The sequence below is a fragment of the Letharia lupina genome, assembly GCF_014066315.1.
Source record: "Letharia lupina isolate WasteWater1 chromosome Unknown contig_8, whole genome shotgun sequence".
Taxonomy (NCBI): Eukaryota; Fungi; Ascomycota; class Lecanoromycetes; order Lecanorales; family Parmeliaceae; genus Letharia; species Letharia lupina.
Genome location: NW_023502977.1, coordinates 1,520,207 through 1,538,334, shown reverse-complemented (window position 1 = coordinate 1,538,334; position 18,128 = coordinate 1,520,207). Strand labels below are relative to the sequence as shown.

Below are 18,128 nucleotides of genomic sequence, written 5' to 3'. Positions count from 1 at the left end.
TTCTGCCTGCAGTTGGCCCAGCTCAGATATCTGAGGTCGAAACGTCATCGGGACCTCAGGCTCGGCTCCAAGCTCGGCTAGCGTCTTCTCCACAAGCTGGGAGCGAAGACTTGATGGCTGGCCTGAGAAGACGAATTCAAAGTCTTGAAGTGCCTGAAGCTTTGTCTCCAACTCAGATCTGCGTCTTTTGTGGCGATTACGCTCTACCATGGGCTTCAGGGCCGGATCGCAAGGTCGGTCTGGCACATACAGAAGTAAGCAGCCGGTGAAAAATTGAATACAATCGGCTGAAGTTTGCGCCATTTCCCCATACTGCTCGCCAAGAGCTACAGGTATGTCAGGCTTTTTTCGGTCAAGGACTGATTCAAGGCTACGATAGAGATGCTGAGTCATTTCATCGACGCTCCTCTGATCGGATGTCTCGTGGCTACGAGGTAGGAGCTGGTCCAAGGCCTCTTTAGTCTTCCCAACATCGGGAAAGCTGGCCTCGGAACCCAAGGCTGTATGGAGCCTTTCTCGCAGTCTAAGCAGCATGCGATCCAAATTTTGCAGAGGGAACCCGCTAATAGTGGCGCTGAAGTCAGCTATAGTTTTCGACATGGTGCCAATCTCGACACACAACAATCCTAGACATCGTAGGGGGACCTCACTCATAGCTTCCAGCTTGTGAAGCATTGAGATTGGCAGGATATTTCGGACCGTGGCCAGTTCCATATCTGAAAGACCTATGGCTGTGGCTTGTTGGATTTGGGAAAGTGCATCCCATGCATTTGAGGATATTCCAAATCTCATGAACCTTGCCGTGGGTCTTCCTGCAAGTAGGCCTAGCTCGGAATGGGACTCTAAGGACTCAAGATCTCTTGCGCAAGCACTATACTGACATAACACTTCGAATTGAGACGCAAGATAAGGTGACACATTGGGTCCTACAACACCGGAACGGACTTCGAGTCCTTCAAAGGTCTTCTGGACATCCTTTTGGCTCGTTAGTGAATCAATCCTGCTTAGCAATTCAGGATATACACGTACTTCAAGAGATCTGAGGTCCAGAGGTGAGGCGGATTCGATGGCATCGTGAATGCGTGCGATAGACCTCTGCAGGCTACAAAGCTCCTGGACAGAGGCGCTAGAATCCCACTTCAGAGCGTCAAAACGATTCGCGAGGTCTTTGACTTGATTGCTTAATTCAAGCTGATGAAGGTTCCTTGCACTGACTGGTCTGAAAGCTGTCCAGAGTAGTTCCATACCAAGTCCGGAATGCAGCTGCCAGGATACATTGAAAGTTTCGAGTTTCGAGCCAAGCTCCGACGCTAGTCTCGCAGTAAGACTCCCAACTAGTCGGTCTGTGCTGGCTCTAGAAGCAATTTCCCTTCCTATAGTCTGATAAGCTTGAAAGGTACCCTCATCAAATTTTGAGGAGTATGAGAGATCAAAGACATCCAGAAGATATGACAACGTTTCATGAGCGAAGAGTAAAAAGTCCTGATCGATTATCAGCTGTGTACGGTTTGACAGTAGTAACATGCACGAACTTGATCGGGTCTACAGTCTCCTGTCTTTCCGTCAACGAGATTGCGTAGGAAGGATCCCATATTCTGCAAAAATGGTGCCAGAGGTTGTGTTGAATCGTTCATAAATCTTCTGGAGCTGGTTGAGGCGAGTGATCGTTCGAGTCTTGACATCTGTGGTGTTGACTTAGACTGAATCTCTTCGGATACAAGAGCTAGCTTCTGTCCAAAGCGATAGATATCTGCCAGTAGATCGAAAGCTTGACCGTGCCAGTGAAGACTAGTCGACCAGGCATTACAAGCTTTACGAGAGAGCAAGACCGGGTTATTGAATGGATGGATTGTCTATTGAGAGATTGATGACTATCAGTACATTGAATCCATCTCTTGCGACGCCGCAGACTGACCTGCATAGAAGAGAAGTCGGGTGCAAGAGCCAGACCATCAGCAATCTCGCGATATGTATTGCGTATGCCGCTGAGGATGGACCCATCGAACTCCGACATCTGCTTATAAATATTGGCCACAGATGAAAACCATGCTAGCTTTGAGAGCGAGAAGTTGTTCAAGCCTCTGAGTATCTGTGTCTGCCATCGAAGATTGAGATGTAAATCAGAAAATGCAAGATGGTCGAAACATATTGCTAGCACATCTTTGAAGCGAGTTTCGTCAAATTTGTTCCAATCAATTGCTTGAAATACTTCAAAACGTGAGATACTGGATTCGGAGCCCGAACTCAAAACGTTGACAGTAGAGGAAGGAGACTGAGCCGACATGAACAATTCAATGGACCGGTTCCGCATGGCTCGTGAAAGCTCGCCATGGCGCGGATCAATTGTCATGAACAATCGAAAATCTGGATGAGGCTTCACGATCTGAGCACTGCCATCTGGATTGCGATGCTCATTGATGCTTAGAAAGCCATTCGGCTCCAGCAGTGAGTTCAGTCTATCGAGGACTGCAGGGCTGCACAGGTTAGCATTGTCAAGAACCAGCCATCTGCCTTGCTTCAAGGCTTTAACAAGGATGCCGTCTACCCATTCAAAGCGAGCACTGTCATCAATAGCGGCGTGCTGCGTAAGACGCTCGTACTCACACAGAAAATCAGTATACCTTGACGATGGGTACTCCAGCGCGACGTCTTGGATTAGCTGGAGAACCTCGGATAAGTCAACTGCGATGTCTCTGAGCTTTTGCTCGACTCTGGTGAGGCTTTTGCCTAGATCGACATTGGAGACCAGTTGTTCGATGAGTGCTCTTTGGCTGTAATCTCGCACGCGTTTCACGAAACCAGTGGCGTTGCGTTCGGGGTCTAGTTGCTCGTATCCTCCGACCAAGTCCATGGTATCCATGTCAGTATTAAGGGAGAGATTTACCACATCAGCTCCAACAGAGCTTGCCAACTGAAGGATCAAGCTGGTCTTCCCTGATCCCGAGGGCCCCACTAACAAACAAGGCCAGTTGTTCTGTATGCAAATCATGACAGATTCTACAATTGGCAGATTGTATTGTGCTGTCCTCAGACGGCGGCTTGAGACTGCTTGCGACAATTCGTCTCGGGGCAAAAGGCCAAGGCCGATTTCAACCGTAGTTTCACTCTTACCATGAAAGTAGCTTTGAGACTCGCTGTTTGGAAAATACTGTTGCAATAGCTTCGAAACAGCGTTCACATCTTCAGGCGCCCTGAAACGTTGTAAAATTAATAGTGGCTGGTAGTCAGCAGGACTTGCGGTTGGCATCAGTCCAATTTGAGCGGTCAGTAAGTGAAGCCAACGTAAGATGTCACGGAGATTGATCTCCCACGGACCGCCAACTGCTCCTATTCCGCGGTTTTGCTGAAGAAGCTGACTCAAAGCGGTAACGCATTGCATTACCTTCTGAATTTCATGGACAGGAAGGCCTGGAAAGATCTCTCGTGAGATCATGAATAGATCATCTGGAGTGAATGTTTCGGCATATACCACCGTAAAACGATTAACGAAAGAAGCAGGTAAGCCCTTTCTACCACCACCCTGATGATGCGGATTTTGAGCGGCGAAGACTACGAAATCGGGATGTCTTTCGAAAGTCTGACCAAGTTCGGAGATATAGGCTTGACCTCGATGGTCGAGACATGCGTTGAGACCCTCAAGCACAGTTTGCGAAGCTAGGTTCATCTCATCCAAGAGGACCCATTCGCCTTTTTGCATGGCCCGAAGGAATGGAGCATCACGCCAGCCGAAATGGCCAGCCTGTTCACCTTCAATAGGAACATCAGAACCAAAGAGATCCATCAAGTCGGTTTGATCTGAAAGGTTGATTCGCGTGAGGGGCATCCCAATGGAGTGGGCAAGGGCTGCAACCAGCGTCGTTTTTCCGACACCTGGGCTTCCCTCGAGGAGTACAGGCTTTCGGAGTTGCAGAGCGCGCATAATCTTCATGGAATTAGCAATTGTCGTCGGTGCCTGCAGACTGTATTTCGGATCTGGTATCATATTTGATGATTTCAGAAGGGTGAAAGGACCAACAGAAAACGTGTCCTTCGTAATATACAGCTGATAGGTCTCGCCGTATGAAGTTGACAAGCTATGGCCGAACAGCTCGTCGAGTTTCAAAAGGCAGGCCTGACGCTCCTGCGGCACTGCAGTCTCCGCGATTGACATTTTAGAAGCTGGGTTCGCACCTAGGCCGTCAATATATACCATGGCGGCTCCATGGAGTAGCGCAGAATATGGGTCAGAAACGTGAAAGGCGTTGATGAAATTTATCCACGAGAGCAAGTCCCGGATCGAGATATGTGGTGCAGCAGCATTATATGTCGCGGCATACCACGCAGCAAAGTCTATCATGGGCTGTGAAAAACCAAGTAGTTGCGCTGTAAGCTTGGCCTGCACTATCTCAAGCATCTCCCCCTTCTCTGATGCATGCGGAACCCAGATCTCCGTAAACCGATTTCGCAGGGCCGGAGATAACTCTCGCTTACCATAGTCACCGCCCGGATTCATGGTTGCAAGGAATTGGAAGCCCGGCAGTGCCTTCACAAGTGCATCATTCGAGCCTTTCTCCGCAAGAAACAAGGTACGGGAAGGTTCTAGGACGCTATTCAAGCGCTCGAGGACCGAATCATCGGCAAGGGAGATCTCATCTAGCAGAAAATGCTGGCCATTCTCCATTGCATTAACAAGACTACCGTCTACCCATTCGAACAAGCCATTTGCCCTAACTCTGACTTCCTCAATGCGAAGGCGAGTTTCATTGGACAGCATTGCAGGCTTTTGACGCTGTAACGTTTCGTACGCACCCTCTAGGGTAGCGTTATCGTATTCGATCTCCTTGTCGAAAGCATTACAGCTCTTCAAGATCGCGATCAATTCTTGAGACAGCTGCGTTGCAGCTACAGTCCTGTTCCTGATTGGCCGTTGGGCACCAATCAAGTCACCTGTCTCCATGTTCTGGTGCGCGTTGACAATGTGCAGCCGGGTGTTCATTATCTCTGCAATGACTTGGCATACAGTAGTCTTGCCGGACCCTGTTTCTCCGACGAGAAGAACAGGCTCATTGTTCTTTAGAGCTTCGGTGACAAGCACGCAGAGGCGTCGCATAGACTTCGTCCAAACAACGTCTCGAAGTGATGAGATCGGCAAGCCCAACGACTGTTCCATCTTATATAAGCTGTAGATTTGAGTCTCATCGATCTGAACCTTCATAATTTCCTCGATGACCCGTTTCACAGCGTCACGCTCTTCAAGATTTCGAACTCGCTCAGCCAGCAGGAGAAAACCATTGACTGCAAGCTGCTCGCGGTCATCTGCGTCACGCAATGCCCACCGAAAGAGATCTCTCAGAGTCGCGAAGCTGTTCTTCTGCTCAAACAGCCGCTCGCTCTGACGAAGGATTGATAGCTTTTTGTACACAGCAACAATTCTTGTGCAGAAAGATGGTGCTATTTGGCTTCTTTCGCGAAGAATAGTCTCAAGCTCGTCATCTGGGATGTCATCGAAATGCAACTCCAGAAACCGATTACGAAAAGCCCGAGACAAGACTTTGCGCCCGCCATATATGCCAGGTGGGTTTTGCGTGGCGAAGAGCATAAAATTCTCGTGTGGCCGTACCACCTGCTGAGTTTCGGGTACCAAGAGCTCCCTGTTGTCATCGAGCAGGCGATTGAGTGCCTCGAGCACATCGGTTGGGGCTAAATTCAACTCATCTAGAACGACCCAGTATCCCTCTCGGAGAGCACGGACTAATACACCTTCTTGATACTGAAGACTACCATCTGGACCCGAGACGTAAGTGCCAAGATATTCTTGAAGATCAGTGTGCTCGTGATTGTTGATCCTAACAAATGTGTTGCCAGATATTCGAGCAAGATACTCAATCATACTTGTTTTACCAGAAGATGTAGGACCTTGAAGCAAGACAGGAAATCGCCGAGTTGATGTAGCGCGCACTAGATTCAGTAGATTGCGTTCAATGAATGGTGTTAAGATGTAATGAGCCTGCTGTTCGATCGTGGCCGCGCCTTGAGCTATCCAGTAGTGCTTAAATTGAACATATCGTTTATCATTCTGCGGCAAACGCGGGGTCTGGTGAAGAGAGGCCCGGCTGTTTTTATGAGGATTCAGGATGTATTTATCTATCAGTGGTTGCAAGAGTAGCTCCGACCGTGTATTGAGCATGGTGAGGAAGCTCATAGAGAAACCTTCGAACAAAGCCCTCCGCAGTCCATAGATCGGTGCAATATCCAAGACATAAGTCAATGTCCTAGTCAGAGTCCGGAGGCTAAAGTGGGGCTTCTGGTTTACACCATCAACGAGCCGATTTTCGTTGGCAAGTTTTCTGATCTCAAGGTAAAGCTGTGCCACGTCAGTGGCAGCGCGTAGGTCTACGTGGTTATGGGTGCCAAGATAGGCCTTGACGACTGGGACAAGGTTGTCAAGGTCCTTGTCTGGAGCTTCGACAAAGAGTTCTGTAAATTTGGAGCGGAGGCTTATGGGCAAGTCGCGCTTGCCGACGTCCGTTGCAGGATTCATGGCGCCAAATATTCGGAAGTTTTTCTGGGCGTGGACCCTCTCAGCATCTCCGGTGTCTGTTAAGAGTATAGAGGGGCCGCCGTCGGTTACGTCAGAAAACAAGTCTGATAGACTTTCCAAAGTATCTGGCGAAGCAAGATTTATCTCGTCCAGAAGGACCCATTCCCCGTTCCTTGCTGCTTTGACGACGTTACCTTCTACAAAAGAGAAGGCAAATCCTCTAGAGCCGCTGGCAAGGTGCATCTGGAAGGTTTGCACCCTGGAGGCAAATTTGTCCCACCTGCTTTTTAGCTTTTGGATGTTGGGAGACTGTAGTTTTCTCTTTTTGGCATGAGGCTCTGGGTAACTGGTATCGAATTGCGGGTCCGTGTGCTTGAGACGAGTCTCAATCATGCGCAACGCTTCTTGCCAGAGCGTCAACGCGCGCTCCCATCGACCTCTTGCTACCGATTTACCGAGGGTATCGATGTAATGCTGGTTTCGTTTCGAAGAGAACGTCAGCTCTAACAATTCGTCAAACTCTTCCTTCATCGGTACTGCAAGAGCTCTCATGTTGACTGGCTTGTATCCACCGAGAAGATCGCCCGCTTCGCTTTGCTGTGACAAATTCACGACGGTCAATTTCTGGTCCAATGAGTCAGCAAGCCGTTGGACGATGGTAGTCTTGCCTGTGCCCGTTTCGCCAACCAACAAGCACGGTTCTGCTTGCCTGACTGCGACAGCAACAGATTCGAGTATCCGAAGGACATGATCGGTGGTCGCGAAAGGACTAGTATCGATTCGTGAGCCTAACGACTTTGCACCATGCGGCCGTTTTTGCTTGGGTAGGCTGGTACGACCGATCTGAAGTAAAGTTCCGTTGCCCTCATATTGCGGCTTCCGAGACTCTAAGCAGTATCTGACCCGCTCTGCAGGCATGTGTAGTCCTTGCGCGACAATATCTACACCGTGAATTTTCGAGGATCCCGATGGGACTGCTCCAACAAAGCAGTCAACAGCTTCAAGAAAGATATAATCATTCATTGCTTCAGTAACAGGTTCCTGGTCTGAGTTGATGCCGGCCGTGAGAAGGAGCTTCTCGACTCTTCCACACCACCTTAGAAGATCTTGAGGTCCGAGCGGCCTGGAGATACTGGGATGCATAGCTGGTTTGGACATGTTTGAGGAAAATTGGGATTTGAGGGTGCTATATACATTCATGAAGCGTGGAATGTAAGCGCGAAGAATGGGAAACCGTATTTTGACAATCTCGGCAAGCTCCTCCTGTGAAGGTGTCTGGAACGGGACTCGTAGCCAATGTCGGATGCCAATAACGTTGGTTGTAGGTATGACCTCCTCCCCATGGACGTTCCGTGCTGAACGCACAGTGGCAATAAGCTTGAACCCAGGAGCAGCCCGAACACTTTCACCCCAGCTGGGGATCAGGAGCTCTCGTCGTTCAATCAACGGAAGCAAACTACTGATAGTCTCCATAGGCGCGTGGTTCAGATCTTCAATAACCACCCATCGACCTTCCATTACTGCGTTCGTCAAAACACCTGGACGCCAGGTGAAAGAACCTGGTGTTTTGGCATTGGTGTACATGCCAATGAGTAACTTTGCATCGGTCTGCTCATTGAGATGCAGAGTAACCATTGATGAACTTTTCCCAAGCTCTCGTGCCACACTTTTGATCAGGGTAGTCTTGCCCGCGCCAGAAGAGCCGGTTATTAACAACGGCCTTGAGTCATTGAGACCCTCTGCGAGCGCCCGAACATTCTTGGTGACAGTCTCTGTCATGACAAGCGAAGACGTAGGAGGTTCCATCTCTCCAAATCTGGGTACCAAGATACCAGCAAGGCACGATGTCGTGCTCGAAAGGTCCGCTGAAGTGATGCGTCTTTGAATTGCCAACCCTGTCACGCCTCCTTTTTGCGCAATCCGTGCAGCTCGAGTCTCCTTAAACATTCGACCAATATCTTGCACCCTTTTGTCCTCCCACAAGCTGAAGAATGTGTAGTCGATGATCTTGTCCTCCCACGGACCAGTTATCTCATCTTCTCCAATAAATGATTTGACCATGGATGCCAGGGCCGCGTCTGAAGCGTGAAGATACAAACAGAGGATCCTGACCGCTAGGTATCTAATGGGTAGACTTTCATGCCTTAGCAGCACTTGAAGCTGTACAGGCGTAACACTCTCAGCAAATTCCTCGTTATCGAACATCAAAAGGCGGCAAAGCGCAAGGAGCAGTGTATGTAGCTGTCCCTTGGGTATTTCTTGTAGTGCGGTCCCCTTCCGAGATGCCAGAGCCTCCAGTGGCCCATGTCTCTTTTGTTTCAACAGCGCTTTGGCGAAGACAGATGTGTGGGGTGCGGATGGGAGTACTCGTGCCAGGGCTGCCAGTGCCGACAGACTATCGATATCTGACGCTGCCAGCCATCTGCTGCATATTTCAACAAAAGCTGGCTCGTGAGTTGTAAAGATTGTGGTCGTGTGCGCAGGATCGAGGGCAAGTGCGGAGAGACACCCAAGGTATCGTACATTACTGCCCTCCCTCAGGATCATCAATATCTCTTCAGGCAGTTTAAGATCAGCTTGCTGTTCTGATAGCAGCTGCTTCGATTCCCAAGAGATATCCATCTCGGCCTGACACTGTACGAGGCTGTACGAGTAGCTAAGAAAAAAAGAGGATTGATAATTTGATATCCAGAAGTTTTTGCAGAGGAAAAGAATAGTCGCTGAAGGCGCGCTCTTGACGCCACAACCGCAGGCGCTTAACCTGCATCCATCATTACTTAGCAATAGAAACTTAGCTTCCTGCATCCAAAGCAATGTTTTGACGCCTCTCGACAGGATGACCGGTCCATCGCCGGGTCTACGTGATGCTGGAAGCCCATCTTCTTCAAGTCAGGCTCTCCCGGGTCACGCCACTGCAGAAGACATCGAAGATTATGAGCAAGCCGATCTGAGCCTTGACAATGCACTGCTAGCTGATGATCCTTTAGAAGGCAACGGGAAAGCTCCGTATGGCTCACCTAACAATTCTCGTTAAGACGGACATTGAAATTATATAGTACAACCTTCAAACGCAAACCAAAGCTAGCCACTGGCTTCGCACTCCCAAAGTTCCTCTCGCAGCCTTCCAACCAATCCTCACGAAGCGCCAGCCCGCACACTCTGCCGGCTGCGCCTCTACCGACCGCAAGAAGTCGCAGACTGCGAGATCTTTCCTCGAACAATGACTCGGATGTCTCCCTGACCATTGGCAGCGGTCAAGCTGGGGATGGATTCGCTTTCAGCGATAGCAAGGACGGCTCGGCCTTGGACTGGTACACGGAGGGTCCTGGACGGCGTGTAGGTTACGATGATCTGACAGCGATTGATTGGATTTTTGAATACACAAAAGAGCGTCAGCGACTCCGGTACCTCTATTCTAGTGCGACGGGACTCTTTGGCTATGCGCAGCAGATGCTCGATGCCAGTCAGATATGGATAGTACTGATAGCAACTGGGGTCGCATCAGGGGTGCTCGCTGCTGGTATTGATGTTGCTAGTGACTGGCTTGCTGATCTCAAAACAGGATACTGTCGCACTGGTGAGGGAGGAGGCCGCTTCTACTTGAACAGAGGGTTCTGCTGTTGGGGACATCAATCTTTGGCTCAGTGCCAGGGCTGGACTTCGTGGAGCGCTGCACTCCATGTGCGGTCAGCTGCGGGAGCTTTCATTGTCGAGTACATCTTCTACATCCTCTACTCCATACTCTTTGCGTTTTGTGCCAGCGTCCTAGTCCAGAATTACGCATCGTACGCCAAGCAGAGCGGAATACCCGAGATCAAGACAGTACTTGGTGGATTTGTCATTCGCCGTTTCATGGGAGGTTGGACTTTGGTCGTCAAGTCTCTTGGATTGTGCCTTGCAGTGGCATCTGGACTATGGCTGGGAAAAGAAGGACCCTTGGTCCATGTAGCATGCTGTTGTGCAAATCTCCTTATGAAGCTGTCACCAAGCTTGAACGACAACGAAGCACGAAAGCGGGAGGTCCTCTCTGCTGCTGCTGCGGCCGGAATTTCAGTAGCTTTCGGATCACCCATCGGAGGCGTCTTGTTCAGTCTGGAGCAGTTGTCCTACTACTTTCCTGACAAGACTATGTGGCAGAGTTTTGTCTGCGCTATGGTGGCAGCGGTGACTCTGCAAGCATTCAACCCGTTCCGGACCGGAAAGCTCGTTCTCTACCAGGTCACCTACAGTAGTGGATGGCATGGCTTTGAGATGGTTCCATTCGCCATCCTTGGCATCATAGGAGGCCTGTATGGGGGAGTTTTCATCAAGCTGAACCTGAAGATTGCAAAATGGAGGAAGACATCCCGATGGGCAGTCACACCTGTCCTCGAGGTTTTAGCCGTCGCACTTCTGACTGCAGTGGTCAATTTTCCGAACAAATTTATGAGAGCTCAGTCATCGGAGTTGGTGTATACTCTGTTTGCAGAGTGCGCAAATTTGACTGATGACCAGCTGGGTATTTGCAAGACTGGAGCTGCAAATGCGGGCGTCATAGTGCTATTGATTGAAGCATCCGCCGTTGGGTTCCTGCTGGCCTCGATTTCGTTTGGCTTACAGATTCCCGCGGGCATCATTTTGCCTTCAATGGCTATCGGAGCTCTCTATGGTCGCGCAGTTGGCATCATCGTCCAAGTCTGGCAAGGCAACCATTCCGACGCACTAATTTTCGCAACTTGCGAGCCTGACATACCTTGCATCACACCAGGGACGTATGCGATCATTGGCGCAGCTGCGGCTCTTGCTGGAGTGACGAGAATGACAGTCTCGATTGTGGTTATCATGTTTGAGCTTACAGGTGCCTTGACGTATGTCTTGCCTATCATGATCGCAGTCATGATAAGCAAGTGGGTAGGGGATGCCTTTGGCAGACGTGGCATCTACGAGACCTGGATTCACTTCAATGAATACCCTTTCTTGGACAACAGAGATGAATCAACAGTTCCAGATGTCCCTATCTCACAAATCATGACCCAGAAGCAAGACCTGTCCGTTCTTACCGCTACAGGCCATACGATCCAATCTATCCACGACATGCTCGTCGCTCAACCGTATCGAGGTTTTCCAGTTGTCGGTGACGCTACGAATAACATCCTGCTAGGCTATATATCTCGCACCGAGCTCATCTATGCGATCAGACTTGCCGCCGCAGAGCCTCGAAAATTGCCGCCATCAACCGAGATCTTCTTCCACCACCAGCCTGGTGCGGATACTCAGATGACGTTAGACCTGCGACCCTGGATGGATCAGACGCCCATTACACTCAATGGCAAAAGCAGTCTCCAGTTAACACTCAGCATGTTCTCGAAGCTTGGCCTACGCTACGTCTTGTTCTGCGACAGAGGCGCCCTTCAAGGTCTCCTCACTAAGAAAGACATCTGGTATGTGCTGGATAGTGCTGAAGAAGGATCGCATAAGATGGGTGGTGGCGCGCTCAGGGAGGAGCAAGGGGGCGAATCTAGAGGCCTGCTAAACAGGAATGATAGCGATGGAGACATGCCGGAGGACGAACGATGAAGGCCCTAGGTACGGTGTCCATCCAAACCGTAGGTGGCATTTGGGTTGGATCACCCGGTCATCTAGGAAGAACCGCTCGCGTCGCCAAGGGCATTCAGTCCTTAGCTCGCAGGACATGCCGCCCTCATCCTGCCGACTTGCGGCCATGCAATGCGAGAGCCATTTTCTTGGAAAGCAGGCTGCATCCCATCAAGCTCCAAGACACATTGTGGCGCTGTCATTAGAGCATCCTAAGCTTTCAGTATCAGGCTTTTCGGCGGGCAGATGGTAACATTCCGGTACACAAACCAACCAACCAGCGGATGACAGGAGCCCAAGCCCTTGGGCGCCCTGCTATAAGCGCTTGAGATATGGGGGCAGTCTGTGGGGGCCCTGCCTTGGTGACCTGAGCATGTTTCGGGAATACTCCATGCGTTGTGGGAGCTCGGAAGGCTTTGTATACAGTACGTTGGGAAAGGGATAGACATGATACCCAATAGATGATTTATTGTTGGGAATGCAAGTCTGCAGGTAAACCATTGTCATGCGATTGTATGGTCATAAGCTCATTCACCAAGTAATAATCCGCATTCACACTCTTTTGTACAATAGCAAACGCCGGCTTGGAAATTTCGCCATAGCATTTCTACCAATATTTCCATCCATATCATGTCGGATCGTCCCGTAACTCCTGCTTATCACCCTCTTCCCTCCCTCAACCTCACTCCACTTCCCCCGCTATTCTCCTCTCCATCGAATCCTCCTCCGCCACTCCCCAATCATCCTCCCCAATCTCACTCGCCTCGTCCCACAGCCTCTCGAACTCTCCGTCCCCATCCTCTCCGACCGCCCAAATGCTCTCCCTCAGCCTCTTATGCCTCTCCCGGTCCTCTTCTATGCGCTGCTCGATCTGCCTCTTATCTAAGCGTTTGGCAGGGTGGGCTGTGGTGTGGCATTCCGATGGCGGTGGATGTTGCGAGTTGGGCGAGACGGGGGAGAGGGCGGAGTGGGTGTCTTTGGTCAAGTCGTCGCGTTCGGCAAGGCCTGCTTCGATTTCGAGGACGGTTTCGGGAAGGAGGACGGTTTTCTGTTGGAGGCCTGCCAGGACCTTGGTCCCACAGAACGTCAGTAGATGTAGGTAGCGAATGGCTTGCAGAACTCACCCTCCGCACCACCTTAACGTTCGCAGCTCCAGAACCGTCACTGGGTGCAACAGCATCCACCACACGTAGTATATCTCTTTGCATCATGCGCACGAAATCGAGGTGGTTTTCGCGCTGAGCCATGTCGCAGAGGTGCTCGATGAAGTACATTATATTTGCACGGTTGTTCATAGAATTCTGACGGCCCATCTGTTAGCATTCTCCGGGACTTAGTATATGCAGAACGGAAAGCTAGACCTACATACTCGTTCTAGCTGCTCCAAGATGCATGAATGCAGGTCCTCGTCCATGTCCCTGTATTTGAGGGCATAGTGAGCGGCTTTCTGGGAAGAGTTGACTGAGGCATTGAGGTGCTGGAGTTGAGAGGTGAAACGCATGCGGACTTCGAAAGGGTCGGCCATAATGTGTAAGAAGATAGTTCGTTTGTGAACCTACCTCACATCGAAATTGCGGTTCTGAGCGCCGGGTAGGGAAAGTAAAATGACATGGGAATTTTGCGGTGACTGGCTAGCACAACCATTACGATTTACGACGGATCATTCTTCGTGCCAGCTACGTCTGTGATCACCTACCGTTTCCTCCAGGAGCTTTGGCAAGAAGCCCAGAACGCTCCAAACCCAGTGCAACATCAAGAGGATTTTGGCTCCAGACGCTCGGAAAATACATCTTCACGGAGAAGTTATACGGTCGGCATCGATGTCGACGAGCAAGTAGTTCTTGTGAAATACCTAGAATGAGTCCACTTGCTCTATTGCGATTTGCGACGCTGCTGTTCTGCGGAGTGAAGCCCCTGAATGCTATAGCTGACGCATCGATGAAATCGAAGACTAGATGTAGAGTGCATGTATTGACTATCTTTCGTCGACGCAGTCAGACTACGTTTATGCAATGACCGCCGTCGGTACAAGAGCCAAGTTGTGGGTCCTTAGATCCGAGTATCGTCAATTGGAATCTATTACGAGCGTCGAAGACCTGAAAAGCCATTCGCATGACATCGAAGCGCCTTCGAGTCTGGGCGAGCAGCTACCAAGAGGTTTCGGCTACATGAAACGTAGTTTGCAATCTCCAATATGGAATTTCTATTATTCGGCTGCCTCTTGGAAAACCGAAAAGGTGGGCTTGTCTCTTAGGACCATGCTAACCCTGCAAGCCATCGAGCGCAAAAGACGGAAGGACTCAACTCATTTGCATGCACTTTGACTCATCGCGAACATGACGAGCAAAGCAAGCATATATTCGCATCTTTCTAGCTTAGTATACAGATCTGAAGCCTTATAGTACTGCTTTGAAACTGCTGACGACCCTTCTTTGCTCCGATACAAGCAGCTATGTGAATCTGTGATTAGCATAATCAACAAAGGTGACTAGATTACAGGCCACACTTTTATTCACCGGGAAGTTGACTTGGCAACCCGCAGTGACACAAACCACCAAGGCAAACCCCTTCGAAACTCTCGTTCATACCATCTCATAACGAAGTTTAAGTTCTGACAGACAACGCTCTACAAACTCCAAGCTCAAGATTGTGCTTAAGCACTCGTCGTTACAAGGTCCTCTCAGCTTGAGCTGAAGAAGGTTTCGTCCAGAGCTGCTTCGACTTGATCGGTACCTCACTCCAGGTTGGCGAGATTTCCACCACAGTCATGACAGACAAGGCCAACTTCAGAGGTTACAAATGGGAGGGGATATTACCCTTCTATCGCTCCGAGGAGACGCATGCTTTCCGTGACAGCATCAACTGGAATGCTCTTTGCCAATATGCCTCGAAGCTTAACAAAAACGAGCCTTGCACAATGGATCCACAGACTACGATGGGAGGGCGCAATCTGGTTCGCATTATCAAATTTGAGAACAATACGCGGTGGATTGCAAGACTTCGAATAACAACAAGCGATGCTATAGCGAATGGTGCTTTTGCTCTTACCCTTCAAGAAGAGGTCGACTGCATGCAGCTGGTGAAAGAGCGAACAAGCATACCTGTGCCAACAGTATTCGGCTACATCGCCAACCCTCAAAATGATATTGGAGCATCTTTCATGCTGATAGAATGCTTGCTTGGCAACACTGCGATAAGTCTTGAATGTGAAGAACCAATGACCTCACAACAGAGGACAGCGTTCTATGCTGAGATGGCTAGGATCCAGGTGCGTTGGTTGTTATTGTACGGTTCCAAGGTCAAGCTGACAGTAAAAATAGACAGAAATGTCTTCCCTGACATTCCCCAAGATCGGGACCATTATCCGGCTTCACAATGGAACTTACGACATAGGTCCTCTCCCAGGGCTTGGTGGGCCCTTCGATACCGCCACAGAGTACCTGGAGGCTTGGGCAGGGTCAGCGAAATTCCCCAATCTGGAAGACGTAAGAGTATCGTGCAATAGGCAAGCGGGAGGGAAGATAGTAGACAACAAAGAAGTTGAACAGAAGATCAGCAAGCTCGAAGCTTCAATCCTCACCTTCCCCTCTAGACTGAAGAAACTCGCCGCGAAAATACCCCTTCGAAATGACGGCCCGTTCCCGCTTATCCATTCAGACTTTGCTTCATGGAATGTTCTCGTGGATGACGACTACAACGTTGTTGGGGTCATTGACTGGGAATACTCTCATACCGGGCCCTGGGAAATGGTGCATTTCGCCATGGGATTCATGCCTACACCAGCACCGATGTCTCCATCCGAATGGTACGATAGTGCTGGCATGCCTCTAAAGGAGAACCTAAAAAAGACCTTCAAAGAGATGGAAGAGTATGTGGATGTGGTCAGACAGGTCGAACAGGCTAAAGCACTATCGCCCACGCTGTCCGCAGTGTTGAGCGATCGTGCGGGACAAGATCTGGCGTACGCGATGAGACTCTACACAATCGATGGCAAGCGTGGTTACTACTCTAAGATTCTAGATGTGCACCATGAGAGATGGGGTGGAGGCAACAAAGACTCGGAGGCAGCGTAGCGTTTGAGTAAGTGAAGGTTAGAGGTGGGAATGTCCTCCGCTAAGGTGAACCACCTTGCGCAAGCATCAGCCTCGATTAGTGGGATCATGCACTTCCTCTCGGTGCTCAAGCGTCAATTCCATAGAAAATAGCATGCGGAATAGACCAGGACAATTTTCATGCGATAAAGGTACATTTCCGGGAGAAAATGCGCAAAGAGACTTACCAGGCTGATCAAGTGCAATGCAAGAGATAACGCAATGCACGTGAAGACGTTTCGAGAATAATTTTTCTCGTAAGCCAAAGCCATCGCAGGTGGTTTGACGAAGACAAACAGCTCTCGGTTTATAGTGAAAGTCTCGGCTCAACGACAGAAGGCAACGAACCATATCGACGGCCAAATGCCGGATTCCTATCAATTCAAACTAGATCGGACCCTCCAACAACAAAAACTCAACCGCATCCACCCCGGCTTCACTCCCCTCAACAAGACGGCGTCGCGGCGCCGCTACCGATGGGGCATCCTTCGTACTCGTTCCCGGCAGCTTCAGTGACCTCGCCACAAGTCCCACCGCACTTGTGGCCGATGTCTTGGCCGTTGAAGCAGCCGGTATAGCTCGCGCAAGTCTGGCCCTCGAATTCGATCACGTAAGCGCACCAGCCGCAGGATTCGCGGTACCCGCACCGGTTGAGATCGCGCACGGTGGCTGCGATGGGTTGGGATGGGTGGGTGGGTGTTATGTATTCGGTGAGTAAGGGTTGCAGTTGAGTGTATCTGAGAGCGGAGGTCTTGGTTTTGAATCAAGGCGGGTGGGTAGATGCGATGCTGGCTGGGCAATCGAGTAATCGGGAACAGATTCGAGGCTTTATATCTTGTTCAGGAGGTTGATTCGTCGTTACGACCCCCTCGTTTCCACCAACACCCAGACGGAAGACGCGCGTTGAGTACGGACCCCGAAATGCTAAACATGGATCTCTCAGGCATAGTGTTCAGGAACGAGCTGTTGGAAGTCGCAAGAAGTTCCTATCCATACCATGGATATGGATAGTCAAGGCTCGGGTCGTAAAACCTTCTCCGGTGCTCCGCAACAAAGACCTCGTTTATATCAGTACTGAGCGTTCCACATAAAGGGGGAAACACTGGTCGTCGCGCCCGGCGTTAGGGCTGTGGCGTAGGAGTCGTCTAGCTCAGGCAAACCGAAACTCTTCCCGAACACCAGTTCTGAGAGTGTCATCAAGTATTTCCTGCCATGATGGATAGAACATTGTTGTAGATGAATCTTCTCTCCATCAGCCTGCAACCCTGTATTCGTCCAGTGCTTTACCCCAGTTACGGCTTCTTTTAGAAAGTCGAAGGCTTTAAAGCCGGGATGAAATAATAAACCATCCTAAGAAAACCTGGACGGCATGACGAGGTCGTATTAATTCCAAGACAGTCATTTCTAGAAGACTTGCTAGCGATAACTGCAATATAGCAGCAGTTTTGAAGCATTCCTAATTTGAGAGCCTTGGAGGCGCAGGATCGTATTCAACATAACAAGTAAGCGATCTGTTGCCTCGGTAAGGGACACGAAAATCACGCGCTTCTCTGCTGCTCAAAAGTCAACGTACGAGGCGTCTGTGCTGGGATGACTCAAGCAAGGTCGCTCTCACAGTTGGGGATTGCAAAATGATAAAGTAGGGTTCCTTTGAAAAGCAGTGCCAACTGCAAAGGATGACGTCTCTTTTTTGGAACGGCAATGCACTGGACAAAGGTAGTCCGTCCTATGGTTCGCAGGAATTCACAAGCAAACAATGTCTAAACTCGAAAAACCATATTTCAAGACCCGCTCCCCTCATTCTCGCCGTTCAAAGGTAAAGACCGTCGTAAGATAACCCTACAGCTCACTACATGTATATGAAAGACTCAAAACAAAGAACAAATAATCAAATCCGTCACATCTCCTCCTACATAATCCCTCCACAACTGAGGATGGGTCGA

General features: G+C 50.0%; 3 protein-coding genes across 3 annotated transcripts; 2 read left to right on the top strand and 1 right to left on the bottom strand.

The window, feature by feature from the left end:
* Positions 1–9,356: 9,356 nt before the first annotated feature.
* Positions 9,357–12,076, top strand: HO133_010285 (uncharacterized protein; the record flags this gene model as incomplete). The annotated part of the gene is made up of 2 exons (XM_037301140.1): positions 9,357–9,526; positions 9,577–12,076. 2 exons carry the CDS (start codon positions 9,357–9,359, stop codon positions 12,074–12,076), a joined length of 2,670 nt encoding a protein of 889 aa, XP_037153957.1.
* A 700-nt stretch (positions 12,077–12,776) lies between these two features.
* HO133_010284 (uncharacterized protein) lies at positions 12,777–13,619 on the bottom strand (the record flags this gene model as incomplete). Its single annotated transcript, XM_037301139.1, has 3 exons — positions 12,777–13,163; positions 13,219–13,395; positions 13,464–13,619. 3 exons carry the CDS (start codon positions 13,617–13,619, stop codon positions 12,777–12,779), a joined length of 720 nt encoding a protein of 239 aa, XP_037153956.1.
* A 1,242-nt stretch (positions 13,620–14,861) lies between these two features.
* Positions 14,862–16,167, top strand: HO133_010283 (uncharacterized protein; the record flags this gene model as incomplete). Its single annotated transcript, XM_037301138.1, has 2 exons — positions 14,862–15,362; positions 15,415–16,167. 2 exons carry the CDS (start codon positions 14,862–14,864, stop codon positions 16,165–16,167), a joined length of 1,254 nt encoding a protein of 417 aa, XP_037153955.1.
* Positions 16,168–18,128: the final 1,961 nt, after the last annotated feature.